Source organism: Thunnus thynnus, chromosome 20 (genome assembly GCF_963924715.1).
Source record: "Thunnus thynnus chromosome 20, fThuThy2.1, whole genome shotgun sequence".
In the NCBI taxonomy this organism is placed as follows: domain Eukaryota; kingdom Metazoa; phylum Chordata; class Actinopteri; order Scombriformes; family Scombridae; genus Thunnus; species Thunnus thynnus.
In genome coordinates, this window is record NC_089536.1 from 6,932,808 (window position 1) to 6,948,420 (window position 15,613).

A 15,613-nucleotide genomic window follows, 5' to 3' on the forward strand; every position below is an offset into this window, starting at 1 on the left:
GCATGATGACTACAGTGCACATTTAAAGAAAAATGGATATTCTGACCATATTTTGGATATATTGACAGGAATATCTGGAAGGGATGTTCACATAGGTCTCACAAAATGCCATGCAAAATTAGTTTGTTTGCGGTGGACGTGAACAGGAAGACTGGAGACAAAATAAGGACAGAAATTAGAGAGAAAATGGAAGACACTGACTTCATGAGAAGAGACTAGAGCCTGGAAGCACTTTCAAGACTCTTAATCTTAAATTTTAACCTAATAGTTTGATTGAAAGCTAATTTCAGATATATTGATAAATGAAGGTTTGAACTGTTGTTGACTAAATAATTATTTTTGGTAACACTTTAGATTATGGCCTGCAATGTACACCCTATCTATTTCCAATTTACCATTCTTTGTGTATTAATACAGTACATACTGATACATACCCACAGTATAAGTACAAGGGAACTAGATGTGAAGTTAGGGAACAAGGGAGTAACAATCTGGAAATGTAAAAATAATTTATAATGCAGGTACTTTTTAACTATACATTAAGGGATATATATTCTATATATATTTTTGCATCTTGCACTGTAAATGTGGAATAATAAGGCTGTAAATTGCAGGCTGTAATCTCAAGCGTTACCTAGTTGTCTCATGGACAGAAACCTTTACAGTATGTTTGGTAATTAAATAACAATTTGAATGACTTCTTGCAGCTCTAATGTTGGCTTTTGTGATGTAAATATATATAATATAAATTATCCAGCTGTGCAGAGTTTGGAAACCATGATGTCTTGAGAGGATCAACAGTTGTTGTCTTTGATAATAATGTGAAGGTCTGGTAAGAACTCTAAGTCCCCCTCAAGTCAAAAATGTGTTTTTGTGCTTGTTACTTCAGTTGGATGTTTGAGATTCACTGTGCAGAATTATGTATGTGCAGAATTTAACACTGAAAGGCTGTTTTCACATTAATTTCCTCAAAATGGAAGGTTTCTCTGCGCTCACCTTAGATTTGAGTTTAAGACATGTACCTACGAGGATAATTTGTGACATCACAACTACTTTGGAGCCAATCAAGGTCCGGTATACAATGTATACAAGTGTGATGTGGAAACTTGAAGCCTCCAGTGCACATACACTGAGAATGGACTTTACAGTGACGTAGGAAACATCATGTGTCCCATTAGTTTTCCATTTTCCAATGAGATTTAGCAGTAGTAGTTTATCTATTAACACAACTGTTATTGATTCTCAATTGTTCTATGTTGTGAGTTTATTCTTTCTTAAGAATATCATAATAGAAGAAATATGAAAGTATCTTTATCCAGTTAATTTGTATTCGTGTTTGTTTTGTTGCTGTGATGTTGAGTGTCTGGTTTTAATTTCTGGATTTAACAAAATGCTTTATTTATTTACCAACTTTGTGAAGGTTCCTGGAACATTTTAAAAAATGTGTGCAAAAAATTTAAAACAAAAGGGACAAGAATCCATTTTTGTTTGATCTTTATTGGAGAAGTGAAATAATGTATATAACATTAATAAGATTATCCATACACAAATGGATCCCCAAAGCCTCAATAAATGTACTAATTACAAATAATACTTGTGAGAAAATTAGATCATGACAAGTAAAGGATGAAGGGGGGGAATGTATTCATACGCTCCCTGAGTCCTGGGTGACACTCCCCTCTGTGTGTGTGTGTGTGTTGATGAATGAATGAATGAATGGATAATGTATGATTGGAAATGTATGCTTTTTACATCTACATTTTTGATACATTTACTAAATCACAACATGTGTTTATCAGGATCACAAGCAGGATGATAAGTGATGCTCCTGTGGCGGAAAAGGCAAAGAAAATACAGTTGATGAACCAATGAAAGAGAAACAATTCTCAACAATATTATCTGAATCAAAGCTACTTTTGAGGACATTTTTCATATTTCTCTGGGAATTTGGGGTTTTAGCAACTGGAGGTATTAAAAAAAAGGAGGTTTGGTATTTTATAGTCTCATTTTTTGTAAATTAAGGCTTGGATTCATGACCTCAGTATTTCTAAAATTCTGGCTAAATCACAGTTATCATTACACACACTTGTTTACCTGTTGTGTGTCCATTATTAGAAGACCCAGCAGCTGTGGAGAGATGGAGACAACACATCACACTACACAACACAAACTGCAAACTGTCAGCTTGAGTGTCTTAATTTGAATGAGAGAAGCTAACAATGCTACAGTTTCTTATCTAAGTTATTTGTTTATTTCTATAATGAGAGAAGATCAAAATATCATAATATAACATGGCGTACTGTACCTTTAACTTGAAACTCAGCAGTAAGGATCCCGCCACTTGGTTCTGCCTCAGATGTCAAACTTCTGGCTGTGCAGGGGCCCTTTAGGGAAGAAATAAAGGCAAAGCAAAAAATAAAGGAGACCGGATCAGGATATAAACAAACACATTTTGTAAGACTGAACTAAGTGTAACTAAACAGATTAGAGGGATGAACTTTTAATTTCCTTTTTAGTCCATTTGCATTTTTTTTTCAAAGTTTTGAGTCCTTCCAAGCCTTTATAATCACTCTGGCTCAAATATCTTCCCCTCCATCAGGAAGTAAAGCAGCCAGTTGCAAGCTGAAATAAACATCTTGGTAGAGAAATGTCACTATCGATTATAAAATAAAAAATAAAATAAACAGTATTCATTGCGAGGGATGGAGGAACTTGAGTGATATCTCTAATGTCACAGTTCCAAAAGGAGAAAACTACAAGCAATAGGTATATGGAATGAGAAATTTCTGCAACGCTTAAATGTTAGAGATTATATAAACATGTTGTACTCACAGGCTGACAGATGAGCCTCTCTCCATCACAAACCTGGACCTCACAGTGAAGCCAGACAGTGGACACTTTCTCCAGCCGTTGGAAGCGGAAAGAGTTGAACTTGAACATGGAGCGGCTGTCTTTGGCGTTCTCAAAGATAGTTACAGTGTTGTCAGATGAGCAGCTGTTGAAAGACAGATGTTTTTTTTGTTTGTTTTTTTTACCTAACAGTACTGTTGAATTTTTGGAGAATTCATCCCATAATTAAGTGGAGTTAGAGAACTATTATTTCACATTCAACTACACTGTAAAACATCAGAGAGGAATTGAGTAGAATCAACTGATCTTTTATCATTAACTGAATGTTGTTAAAGGTTTATTCATTTCAAGTTAAGTCAACATACATTTTCTCATCGTCAGTTTCAGACAATGTCAGTGCTTATACAAATAAGTTGACCTGCAGTCTTGTGACTTGTAATGATAATTTGATTTGCATATCTGCAGACTTCCCAGCATGCACTGGAGACCCTTTTAATATATGTTACGTCATGGTTGTTTCCACTCGTACACGTAACAACCACAGCTGTATAGGAACCGTGAAAATGTAAATTGAAGGCAAATCTTACAACAACCTATAACTATAACCGGCTGGTTTCTAAATTACAAATTTAGTTCAGTTAACATTTTTATTGTAGCAGGGGAACTTATGTTTTTAAGTTGAAAATGTTTTACATTGTACCTGTTAATGATGAGACTCCACCTCTTCCTGTCAGTGGAGTAAGGCGAGGGAGTGGCCCAGCAGTTGTTTATGACAACTTTGAATCTGAAAGGTAAAGTAAATGATAATAAAAAGATGGGTTAGCAATCTAGTGGCATCTGCTCTGTAGAATCTAACAGGAATATACAGCACTGTATGAATATAAACACTTTAAACTTCTGAATTTGTTAACGCACCTGTTACTTAGTCCTTTTGCCTCAATGCCGATGAAGACTTCAGAGCCGATCTCAGAGGTGTCGATCACATAGGGAGCATCTTTGGCATACAGGAACTTTGAATTCTAGAAAATATACACATTTTATTTGAATTTCTCATCAGTCTTTCATGTGCATCTCATGGCCAGTAAAACTCAAATAACCTGTTAATGATACCTTTATTTTTCCTGACAGCTATTTGGCACAGCATTCACTAAAAGATACGTCTAACAATAGCATTATTGCGTTTAACATGTTGCAAAAGGCTTCCACTGGAGAAAGTTAATCTATGAGCAGCTACTCACCGTGAACACGTTCATAGACAACTGTGATCTAAAAGTGCCTAAACTCCCGTTGTTGACATAAACTGTAGCCACTCTGGAAAAAGCAGAGGGTTTAGTAAAAACGCTGCAAGTCATTGGGTTAGTATGCACATATCTTTCACACAGAAACTGTGAGCGCCTCGTTTCCTGGATCGATGCTTACCTTTGGCTGAAAACAGCGTTATTAACCAGGTAGGCTGCTCGGTACATACAGCTGAAGGTGTAGTTGACCGGCTGGTTTCTAACTGTGAGCGAAGTATCGTTGGACACAATGGCGTTATAGAAGATGTACTTGGGGTCTTTGCCGGGCATGTACTGTGGAGAACAAGAGGACAACATCAGAAGGAAGAGGACTACAATGCCTGCTGTAATTATAAAATTTACAACACAGAAATAGCAGTGCATTTAAAGGGCCAGTTCACCCAGTGATATGTAGCCATTCAAACAGTTTTAGATGTAATTGCCCAAGTTTTGAGAGTCCGGTGCTTTTCAAGCATTGAAAAAAATATTTTTTAAATTTAACAGCAGCATGTCTTTCCACAAACAATGTCCTGTTACTATGGATCAGAGGTGTCATGGTGCATATAAGCAGGCTTATAGCCATGTCTCAGCAGGGCGATTTACTGTATATCTACCTAAAAATAGCCTGAGATGCATATCAGTGCACATCTTCCAGAGCAAGGCTGCAGCTGGGGCTGCAACTAACGATTATTCTCATTATTGATTAATCATTTTCCTGATTAATCGATTTGTTGCTTGATCAATAAAGTTTAAGAAAATGGTAAAAATGTCGACATCCCCGGAGCCAAAGATGCAACCTAAAATGTCCTGGTTTGTCCCAACCAACAGTCCAAAACCCAAAGATATACAGTTTACTGTTATAGAGGACTAAAGAAACCAGAGAACATTTACATTTAAGAAGCTGAAAACAGAGAAATTTTACATTTTGTCTTTAAAAATAACTGATTAAATGATTAATCAATAATCAACATATTTGCAGATTAATTTTCTACCGATTGACTTATCGATTAATCGGCTAATTGTTGCAGTTTTCTTGTAATCTGTGGTATTTTGCTGTGCACAAGAGACTTTTGTTCCCTGACTTTAAACCTTTAGGGCAGTGCCTCCTCTAAGGCAAAACAAGTACAAGTCTAAAGGGGCCAGTATGGTTCAGCAGAAGTGCTTGTTGAACGGTCGAACAGCTTCAGAAACCTTCTCCTCCCCCACACCATTCTGACGTTGGAAATATAATTCTGTAACTTTCCGAAACTGATAATCAGAGAAGCCTTGCAGGGTTTGAATTTCTCCCTCAATCTTTTTTTTCATTATTTGCGCAACTATTTCTGTCACTTTTGAACAAACAATCACAACACTGTGATGAATGTCTTCCTGGAAAGACACTCTGAAAACCTGAGCCGTTATCCCCATTTTGGATCTTGGCCCTCTCTAATGAAAGCCGGCTTTTAAATGTGGCTTTCGAGTGTGGCAATCTGGAACAGCTACAAACACTTTTGCCTTGTCATATGCTAGCAACTAGTTCTTTCCGGGCAAAACTCGGCACTAAAACAGCACCAAACCTGGGAATGGGTGTTGTTTTAAGGACAAACTCAGGGAACAAAAGTGCCTTTCATTTCTGTATTTCTGTAGCCTGTGAGCCTCACAGAGGGGTATGAAATGGATGAATATAGTTCAAACAATAGTAATGAGAATAGAAACGAATACACCAAAACACATTGTTAAAGTTTGTCAAAAAGAAAAAACTGACAACGATGACTGACGAACTAGAAGGAGACGATGAAAAGACTTTCTAATGCAGAAATAGTCTCTCTGAGAACTTTGATGCTGCTGAGGGTTTTTTTACATGGGATGTTTCAGCGCTGTGACTTTGACCTCTATTATGTTGGTGTGGAGACAGATATCTCAGAACTTGAACGAGTTAAATGAAAAACACCTGCGTGTCTCCATACAAAATATGTTTTTTGACCTTTTAATAGCCGTTCCGTGTCTCACCTCAGACTGTGTGCCGCAGTACGAGTGGTTTTTGGGTGTCAGATCTGGGATGATGAAGCGGTAGTAGCCTGGGCTGTGTATTCCAGTGTAACAGACCCCACCCAGGGACAGCTGGTCAATCTCCCAGCCGTATGGACATTCTGGGACGTTAGCAATGATGGCGTTGGGGAAGCATGACACCATAACATAGTCTGAAATAAGACATAAACATAGAAATCATAGCAATAAAAACTGTCTACTGTATATATGACATCTGTTGCATGTTTGTGTGCCTGGAAAAGATATCCCTCCTCTTTTTCTCCCTTTTCTTCCTGTTAAAGTGTCTTTTGTTACATTTTTGCTCTTGTACAGACTGTAAAGCCCTTCTGAGACAAGTTTCTTTGATTTTGGTTGAAATAAATAAAAATTGACTTAAGCATGTTTGAGATAACGTTGTACAAAAGTCAAACTCCCAATGAACCAGACAAATGATTGCTTGAAATCCCTGGGATCTGCAGGACGGCCAGTGTTTTGTGATGCTAATGTGTTACAAGCACATGAAGTAATTAGCCCACTAATCTTTGTACCATAGTGTTGTTACCTGCTTTTTGGGGAGAGCAGGTCCAAGCAACAGGCAACAGCATTAATAGTGCAGCGGTGGAAGCCATTATGTGATGCTGCAGAGAGATTTCAAATCATTATCTGATCACTAACAGATTATTTAAAGATAATACATAAAGTTGTAAGTCTGACTCACCTGTGTGGGAAAACACCTTGGTCTAGTTTGATGCCGGAGGCTCCTCATGGCTCTTCAACAGGTTACCAGCACCAGTGACTCTACAACTAACGTCCTGACAACTTGATGCAGCATTTTATACTGTCACAGGTGAAGGTAATCAACTTTTATCCTTTCTCCCCATCTCCCACTCCCCCCCCCCCATCCCAGCAGGACTGGTTTGAGAGCTCTATTGTGGGGCTGCTCACAAAAGCTTTCTGTGCTGGTCAGACATTGACTTTCAAATCACCAGCGTCTCTCGGGATTAGCACTCAGAGGGTTTAAATCACCTTTTCTAGTATATGGATAATTTGTCAGTTTTACAAAACAATTACGACTGGTATGAGGGTCATTAATGTATTTGATATATATTTTAGGGCTTCAACTAATGATTATATTCATTATCAAATGAAATGTCAACCACTGTTTCTCAAAGCCCAAGATGCAACATCAAATATCCAACAGTCCACAACCCAAAGATATGATATATCATACAATCATAAAAAACTAAAGAAACCATTCACATTGAAGAAGCTGTAAAAAGAGAATTTAACTTTCTATTGATCGACTCGTTGTAGCTCTAATATATTTAGCATCATTGTGGCAGAGGACGATGAGACAGAAATTTCCACAGCTTCAAGGTCAAAATAAAGCTCACAGATATCAAAGTTATGATTAACTTTGCCAACAACTCATGGATAATAGAATTTGCAGCATCCATCTCCAATTTTTCAAAATTTCACATATTTGCATGTATTTTTATATTTGCATCTGACCAGCGATAAAATACTGTAGGAATTGGTATGGACATACATTTTAGTGTCATTTCTACGAGAATATCTAAAAGTGTAGCTGCATATTTGGTCATGTCACAAACAAATTTTGAGGACAGAACCTGAGGCGGACAGAGAAACAGGCAGCCCTGTTACTTCACTTTGTCCCCTTTTGGCCAAAGAGGACAAAGCGAAGAAACAGAATGCCATTTAAGAAGCTAAATAGTGAAAACAGACATGTATGGATACCTCAAAATGTGATGCTAGCTCAGATAAGAGCTGGCGACACTAGTAACTAGTGCTCTTAAGTGGGGATGATAGGCCTGTGTTTTGCAGCATTCAGCAATATAAGGTTTCACACAGTCTTGAGCTATTAGATATCGCTTTTGTCTGCTAGTCTTGTTAGCCTCTTGTGTGTGTGAAACGTGCGTTCTCATTGACCCTTTACACCATGGATATTGGTTTATATCAGGCTACTTAAAGCCTCCATAACCTCATATTTACACTAGTTACCTGAGCACACATCATTTTTGATTTAGTTCATCTGACAGATTATCTTATTTTGCTTTTTGTCTACATCAAATTTGTCAAGAAATCCAAAAAAACTTTAGTTGCTCAAAGGAAAAATCATCAAAGTTAGATATGACGACCAATGCACCAATAAAGTTTGAAATCTTTCTGTTTCACATGCCGTTCCATACAGAGAATCAAGTAGCTCCTTGCAAAGACTTAATGATAAGAGCTGTAAAACGATAGCCAAGAGGTTAGAAACTAATGTCCTTCACAGAACAATTCAAGTCACCCTGCAATTGAAGGGGCAAACTGCAGACGATTAGCATCTGAATGGAGCAACGGGGGAATTCGTAAGGGTTAGTTCGAGGAAGATACCGATCTAAGAGTGGGTCAAGGGACAGCTAGCGTTACAGCATCTGGTGATGCTAACAATCAGGAGCTGCGAAATTCCATCATGTTATGTAACCACGGGCCTATGATCCAAGAAACGTCCTCAGTGAGCTCAGAAGGAGACAGAGTCTGTTTGCATGTGACGGTAAAGTCCACTTTGAGCTTTAAAGCGGTACTATAGACAAAGTCTATCTTCTGAAACAGCTGTGTAAGTTTGCAGCCGGCTTAGTTTCAATGTGGCTATGTTAGATTGTGAGATTTATTATTTTTTCTGTTGCTTCCAAGGGCCTCTGCTATTAAATTCTTCATTGTATGTGAAATTTCTATATGTTAAATATGCAGATTATGTTCAAAACTTTGCATTTGGCCCAATGCAACTTTCTCTTGGGGAAATAAAGGTGTGACTGATTTTTTGAGGGTGAAATATCACTCTCTTTCGTTTTATTCTCTGTTTTCTTGTAAAATCATGACTTCATTCTTAAAATATTAGACCTTTTTTTTTACTCATTACCTTTTTCTCTCAAAACATGTGAAAATACTTTATCTTGAAATGTGTTTTTCATCCCTAAAAGTGTGGCCCCAATACTCTCATACTTGTGTCTTCATTTATAACTTATTGCGACATAAATTGCTGAGATATTTAACATCCTTAGTTGAGCTCAGAGATAATAACCATGACACCAGATCACAGGAGAGGTTGGCTTTAAAAGTTCCTCATGTAAACTCTGAACTCTTAAGTTTTGTCAGCTGATATTCTTCATAATGTTTGTTTTAAGTAGTGTTTCTGTGAGTGTGTAGGACGATTGTTTTGTGATTGTGATGTGAATGAGCTGTCTTACTGTGATTCTGTATATATGTAACCTCTTCTCAGGACTCTCTTGCAGAAGAGATCTTGATCTCAATGCAATTTCCTGAATAATTAAAGCCTAAATAATAAATTAAATCTACCAAAGGAGTGTTAAAGTCATACTAAACCCAAAATCCATCCTTTGATTTTGAATTACTCACCTACTGTAGACTGAAACAAGGAGTTTTGACACACTGCTTTATATTTTGGTTTAATTTGTATATAATCATTGAAAAACTTATGAAAAACACCTGTATGTTCACCACAAGAGAGCAGCAAACCTTTCCCTCAACAGTATCATGCTTGTGTGTGTGTGTATGAGCACAGTAAGTTGAATTTTTAAAAAAGGAAGATATAGTCATTGCTTTTGAAAAAGATTTCTTTTATTCATTAAATTGAAGGAGAATAGACATTTATAGATATAATCAAAGATCACTAAATGCATGAAGAAGATACTGTATAAGACACCATGGCTACATACAGTAGTGCTTTTGTCAAAATGTACAAAATGAAACAATAAAAAAAAAATCCTTGCTGTAAGAGTCTAGGGAAATACGTACATTTCTTTATGTACAATCATATACAACATATTTACATAATAAATAGATTTAGTATTGAGACTGGCATCAAGGTTTGGGCACTTGGCAGGTCCAACTTGTACGGTCTGGTTGGTAAATAAAATCCCTCCTGAAAGACAAATAAAGTGAGGTTGAGCCTGGTAAATCATGTGATTTATTATGAAAACTTGCAAATATATTGAATGTTTAAAACAGGACGTTTTAAGCATATAGAGTATATATATAACAAAACATCCTATAAGATGGTTTTCAGTGAGTTACAAGTTGTTCTCCTTTGCCATGTTAGATGAAAAAAAAGGTGTTAAAGCTTAAATAACTGTTGCATATACATTAAGCTTGTTATGCATTTAATAATATCAGCAACTATTTCTTAATAGACATGACAGCAAGTTTTACATCTTTCGTTATACCAGGGATGGTGGCCCTGTTGACCCCACTCCCCACCACCACCTCCGTTAACAATTTGTGCTTTGGGGTTTTCTGTCTGTCAGTTACTTTGAGTCTCTTTGACAAATGCTTGGAATAAAAAAGACGATAGATTAACAATAACTGTGACCATTAGACCTTTCCCATCTATCCACACTTCACCTCTATAAACTTTGTTAGCACAATATGAACTAAAACAAAGTCTTAAAACAACATTTGAGGTCAAATTCCCTAACCAATTTGCAATTTATCAAATTTTGCACAACCATTTGACAAATAGAGACCCTAGTGGGAATCTGGGCACTTAAAATAATCCAGTTTTGTTTAGATGTATTTTGAGTGAATCATTTCAGCTGATAGCCTTCAAAAAACAGTATGTGCACATTTCATACAATTACCAGCCACAGGGGCAGCTGTGTTCATTTGCTGTACTTACTCTCTCCAGTGTGGTGCCCTGTTTTCACGACACAGCAGCCCCTCATCACACGGGCAAATCTGGTTTATGCTGAAGGCCAGGCCGCCATCTGGCACATAGCAGCTCTCACCGCGGATCAGCCGTCTCTTGCACACCAGCTCACCGTGGTGTCGGGCGCAGCACATAGATGCCCCACAATCCCTGTTGACTTTACACCTGGCACCTGGATGACATAAACACGTCAGATCATCTTTAATCTCTGAACAGTTTATTGACATGAATGGTTTTGATTGGGTCATAAATAAATAGTTTAAAAATTAACTCCAGCCTTGACACTGCAGAGACGCACTCTTACCCTCTTGTCCATTGGGGATGCTGCGGTGGCATTTCCCAAACATGCAGTTGAGCCCGCGGACACACTGGGCGTCCCTCCTACAGTAGTGGCCCTCCCCTCGTAGGGGCACACAAAGACCAAAGTGGCGATCACAGGAGAAACCGCGCCCACATGCCCTGTCGTGGTCACACACAGCCTGAAGAAAAGAGTGGAATATATTAAAACTTGAAAGACTTCCTTTAAATAATGTCCAAAATTTAAGTTGTAACAGCAGCTTCCTGAAAATAGTTATGTAAAGACTTCACTGTCTTGCGCTTGTGCAAAAGTAACCACCTCACACTTTACATATAAGTAGAGAGAAGTAACACTGACTTAGGGAGCAACTTTTCTCGACGCACACTTTGTGACAGACTGTGTTTTCCTGTTCAGCTGCAGTGGAAAGATCGTAACAAAAAGAGGGAATTTGGCACTAAAAAAGACAGTGACTTTGAAAGATATTGACTCGATTTGATTAATTTGGGCAGCTGAAACTTCATATTAGCTTCAAATAAACTTTAAAATTAGTTTTTGCACAGAGGGATGGATTTTGTCTCCCATCACTAACACTGAAAGTGCATTATGAAGGGATCTTCTAATGACTATTATGACCAGGAGGAATGATTACATTAAGAAAAATATGTGTCAGTGTTTGTTTGGGTGCCTGACTGTTCTTTTAGGACTGACTTGAACATTTGTGAACCTATCCTTTAAGAAGAAATATTTTACTACACAAAAATAGAACTGCCTGTGCCCAAAGGAATATTCGTGTATGTATGTACATGTAATACACATTAAAGTCTATTGCTCAGTGTGTTTTTGAGGATTAAATAAAGGTTGAAATTTATTCAAGAGCAGCATTATATTCCTGTACAGTATCCAGTATCTTACCGTGGTTGCTTTAGCTACGGGGACACTTTCTCTAAGTGCCTTTGCTCCTTCTTTGGGAGGACTGTGAGGCATGTTGAGCATCCAGGCCCATATGTGTGCATCGGTCCAGGAGAAGCTGATACACAGGCAGATCATCCACAGATTCCCCAACATCTCCACGCAACAAAAAAAAATAATAATAAAAAATAAAAAAGTGTGAGAAACTGAAATCAAGTAGGCTGGGTGACTCACACAGAAAGGAAAATTGAGTCAGTTGTTGATGACTCCACAACAAAATAACACTGTTTTGTTTTTGTGTTCTATCGAGATGGAAAAGTCCCACTTAATGTGTAGAAAGTCAGGACTGCAGGGATCCATGCAGTGACAGTGGTTGGCACCTCTTCCAGTGTGACTTTTATAGGTCATCAGGGCTTGACCCCCCCCACCCTCCCCACCTAGCTGTTTGTCCAAACAACAGGGTAGGAGGAGACAATTAGTTGTTAATGGATTAACTAAATTGCCCTGGTCGCCCCCCGCAGCCAGAAAATAGTGGCAAAATGACCAGTCGTGGAGCAGGGAGAAAGGGAAAGAGGGGAGATGGGGCCGGGAGGGGATGGATGGACGTGATGGGCTGACAACAGCTTCACACAATAGAGCCGAGACAAGCACCACCTCTGTGTGGTTATCTCAGAGAGTCAGACAAACAAATGAGGAGGACAAAAGCAGACAAATACATGTCATGTTTCACTGCTCACTGAGTGACAGGTAAAGCCACTGTGGGACCTGGCCCCCAAACACTCCTGGCCCCGACCTCGACCGCCCCCCCTTACCCTATCCCACTTCAGACCCCACGCTGAGAGCAATTTGCAGAAGTGCACCCCGCAGACGACCCCATGATCTCATTAAATGTAATTACCATCAGCGATTAGTTCTCAGGGGGAGAAGGGGAGTGAGTGGAGGGGAGACAAGTTGCTGTTGGGAAACAAACATTCATTTTTGCACATTTTTGCACATTTATCTAGCATTTCTGATATCTTTTTACTTGCTCAAAAGGAATAAGACCACAAATCACTCCAACTATAATCCATTACAATAAAAAAAGAGGGTAATAACTTTGATATCCTGAAAAATTTCTGATTCTGTATCTTGAGGATTGATTCCTTGAAGTCAAGGGTTTGATAATATGCTGTCAGTGTGGCTTTAAAATAAACAAAAGAAGAAGAAAAAGCAGTTTTTTGACTGTTACGCTAAATATCAGCTGATATACTGTAGGAATCATTTCCCAAGTTAAGACAGTTGATAAAATGATTTTACTCCTAGATCTTAAAGTAGGGCTGAATATTTATCACTATGAGAATTTTTTAGGACTGTTTTCTTTATCCGAGACAATAAGTACAGGCCCTGGTACAGGCAGTGGTCAAAGGACTGTTTTGGCTATTTAGCACCAAATGGGCTAACCTTCGGCAGTGTATTGCTGCCACTATGACACAAAACAATTGCTCTGTTTTTTGTTAAATCTTACCATAACAAGATAGTTTTGCAATATAACAAGATAAAGTGGTATGTTATTATTACATGAAAAGTTTCCTGTTAAAACTGAACAATTTTATATGTACTGATAACGAGAAAAGTATGTAATTATAACATGAAACTATATTGTTATAACGTGAGAAGGATTGTGTTAAAACAAGAAAAACATTTTTGTTATAACAAGAAACAACAACAGAGCACATTTTCTCTCATCGTGGCAGCAATACTCTGCCGTCCAACCTGAAAATCCTCTTTCTGGCAAAACAACAGGACTCACAGGAGGTGTTGAAGTTTCAGCTTTTGCCCAAGCTTAGTGATTCACGCAGATACAATTTCATACACAGCATGTTGGACAAAGCAAATATCCATGGCAAAACACAAACTACAGATGGAGATTACCTCACATAAATCTACATGATAGGGCAAAAGCGGAAAACAGCTGTAAACTTTTGTTTGTTTTCATTGACCATGTAAGTGTTGTCAAGCACATCCTATCAATTTAAGAATCTTTCTCTGTGCTCATTCATCAAGTTCCTTCTCATCAGAACAGCTTGGCTCAAGAAGTACTGACTTGAAATTCTTGGATGTGAGAAGTTTAAAGAGCGAGTGTGGGTCGATACATGTCCTTGTAAGACCTGCACTACATCTAATTCAGGTAGGATCTGAACCCTCCATGCTACTTTAAGTTATGATCACACTGGAGATGTCCATTTACTGTGAGAAGAGTGAGAGATGATCTCTCCAACAAAGGCTGAACTTTACTTTGTTTAACCATAACTTCTGTGTTAATTCAAACTCAAACTGTCTGAGCAGCTTTCCCCGACATTAGCATTCACTGTTTCGTTAGCATTCAGTATTTTCACTCAGACTGAGATGCCTGGATAATTGTTAGTAATTTACATATTCTAAGTGGCAGACAGCACAGATCCGTTGTGTAGATATTGCAGCTATCTTAGCTCCAGGTACTTAAGTCCTTATCAAAACAGGCTAACACAGACTAATGACGTAATTGGCTGTCAATTAGAAGGCACAATAGCAGCAACTGGATCAATTAGCAATATGTAAATAAGTATTGTATCATGATTATGCAGCCATATGAGAAGTTTAACTGTTCTGATTTATGTGTATTGATTTATGTGTATAAATGAAACAATGGAATACGTTTTTCTCCATCCCAGTTACCTTGTTTGAGTCACAAAGATTTCTAAGTAAGATTCAAAATTCCTGCAGATTCAGCATCAGCATCCTATTCACTTGAATGGGAAAATGGTCTCAGACTTTTGGACCTTACTGCAGCCAATATTTTGAAACTTTTATACTGGAACCTTAGTCGGACATTTGGGGAAAACTTGTGATGATTATACATCATTTAAAAATTCCCCTCAATCCCTAATGAGGTGGTTTTGGATTCCCAGCACTGCATTTTGCAACACTCAGACTCCAACTCTAACTTTACTTTTTATGTTTCTCCAAACACGTATTCTTGTTCTACATCTGTACTTACAGCAAGGTATCCCCCCCTTTCATTTACCCAACGGCAATGGCAGATAACTGTCTCCACACAGTCCTTAACATGCTCTCCCAGTGTTAATGACTCTGCTAATGACGTTGTAATGAATGTGCTTGCTGTCACAATCAACATAACCGTGGGTCTTGCAATTAGGGACTAACAAAAACTACGGGCAGGGTGATGTTTGTCCATTGTAATGGACCTTGACCCCCCACAGGGAGCTATGAATAGTTGAAGGCATGAGGAGTCTGCCTTCCCATCACCAAAAAAAACATGTTCAGTGCTGGAATGGATGGACGATTGGAAATGAGTCCCAGTGAGTGAATGTGTATTCAGGGAGTTGAAGAACAATGGGGTAAATGTTTGGTTCTCCAGGATTCAATATGTAGTTTCAGTATTACACTGCTAGGGTGTTGTTTTCCTGATATAGAAGATGCCAGCTTCTTAGGCTAATGAATAATTATAGATAGGGGAGGGTGAAGGGATTATAGGCAGTTAGTGTTATGTTAATTGGGCTATTT

General features: G+C 38.1%; 2 protein-coding genes across 4 annotated transcripts; both read right to left on the reverse strand.

Annotated features, from left to right (window-relative positions):
• Positions 1–33: 33 nt before the first annotated feature.
• tectb (tectorin beta) lies at positions 34–8,745 on the reverse strand. 2 transcript variants are annotated; one of them, XM_067576985.1, is made up of 11 exons: positions 6,853–8,745; positions 6,697–6,772; positions 6,117–6,307; positions 4,270–4,421; positions 4,089–4,191; positions 3,766–3,869; positions 3,551–3,634; positions 2,833–2,995; positions 2,306–2,384; positions 2,095–2,127; positions 34–1,828 (listed from the first exon to the last, which is right to left on the reverse strand). In XM_067576985.1, the coding sequence occupies exons 1-11, from the start codon at positions 6,898–6,900 to the stop codon at positions 1,755–1,757; spliced, it is 1,107 nt and encodes a 368-aa protein (XP_067433086.1). In that variant the 5' UTR covers positions 6,901–8,745; the 3' UTR covers positions 34–1,754. The 2 variants fall into 2 exon arrangements, with proteins under 2 accessions (XP_067433086.1, XP_067433087.1); XM_067576986.1 differs by having other exon boundaries at positions 4,089–4,161; positions 6,853–8,741.
• A 1,054-nt stretch (positions 8,746–9,799) lies between these two features.
• Positions 9,800–12,481, reverse strand: LOC137172417 (dickkopf-related protein 3-like). 2 transcript variants are annotated; one of them, XM_067576834.1, is made up of 4 exons: positions 12,074–12,481; positions 11,168–11,342; positions 10,834–11,035; positions 9,800–10,080 (listed from the first exon to the last, which is right to left on the reverse strand). In XM_067576834.1, the coding sequence occupies exons 1-4, from the start codon at positions 12,224–12,226 to the stop codon at positions 10,020–10,022; spliced, it is 591 nt and encodes a 196-aa protein (XP_067432935.1). In that variant the 5' UTR covers positions 12,227–12,481; the 3' UTR covers positions 9,800–10,019. The 2 variants fall into 2 exon arrangements, with proteins under 2 accessions (XP_067432935.1, XP_067432936.1); XM_067576835.1 differs by lacking the exon at positions 9,800–10,080 and having other exon boundaries at positions 10,830–11,035.
• Between the last annotated feature and the right edge of the window lie 3,132 nt (positions 12,482–15,613).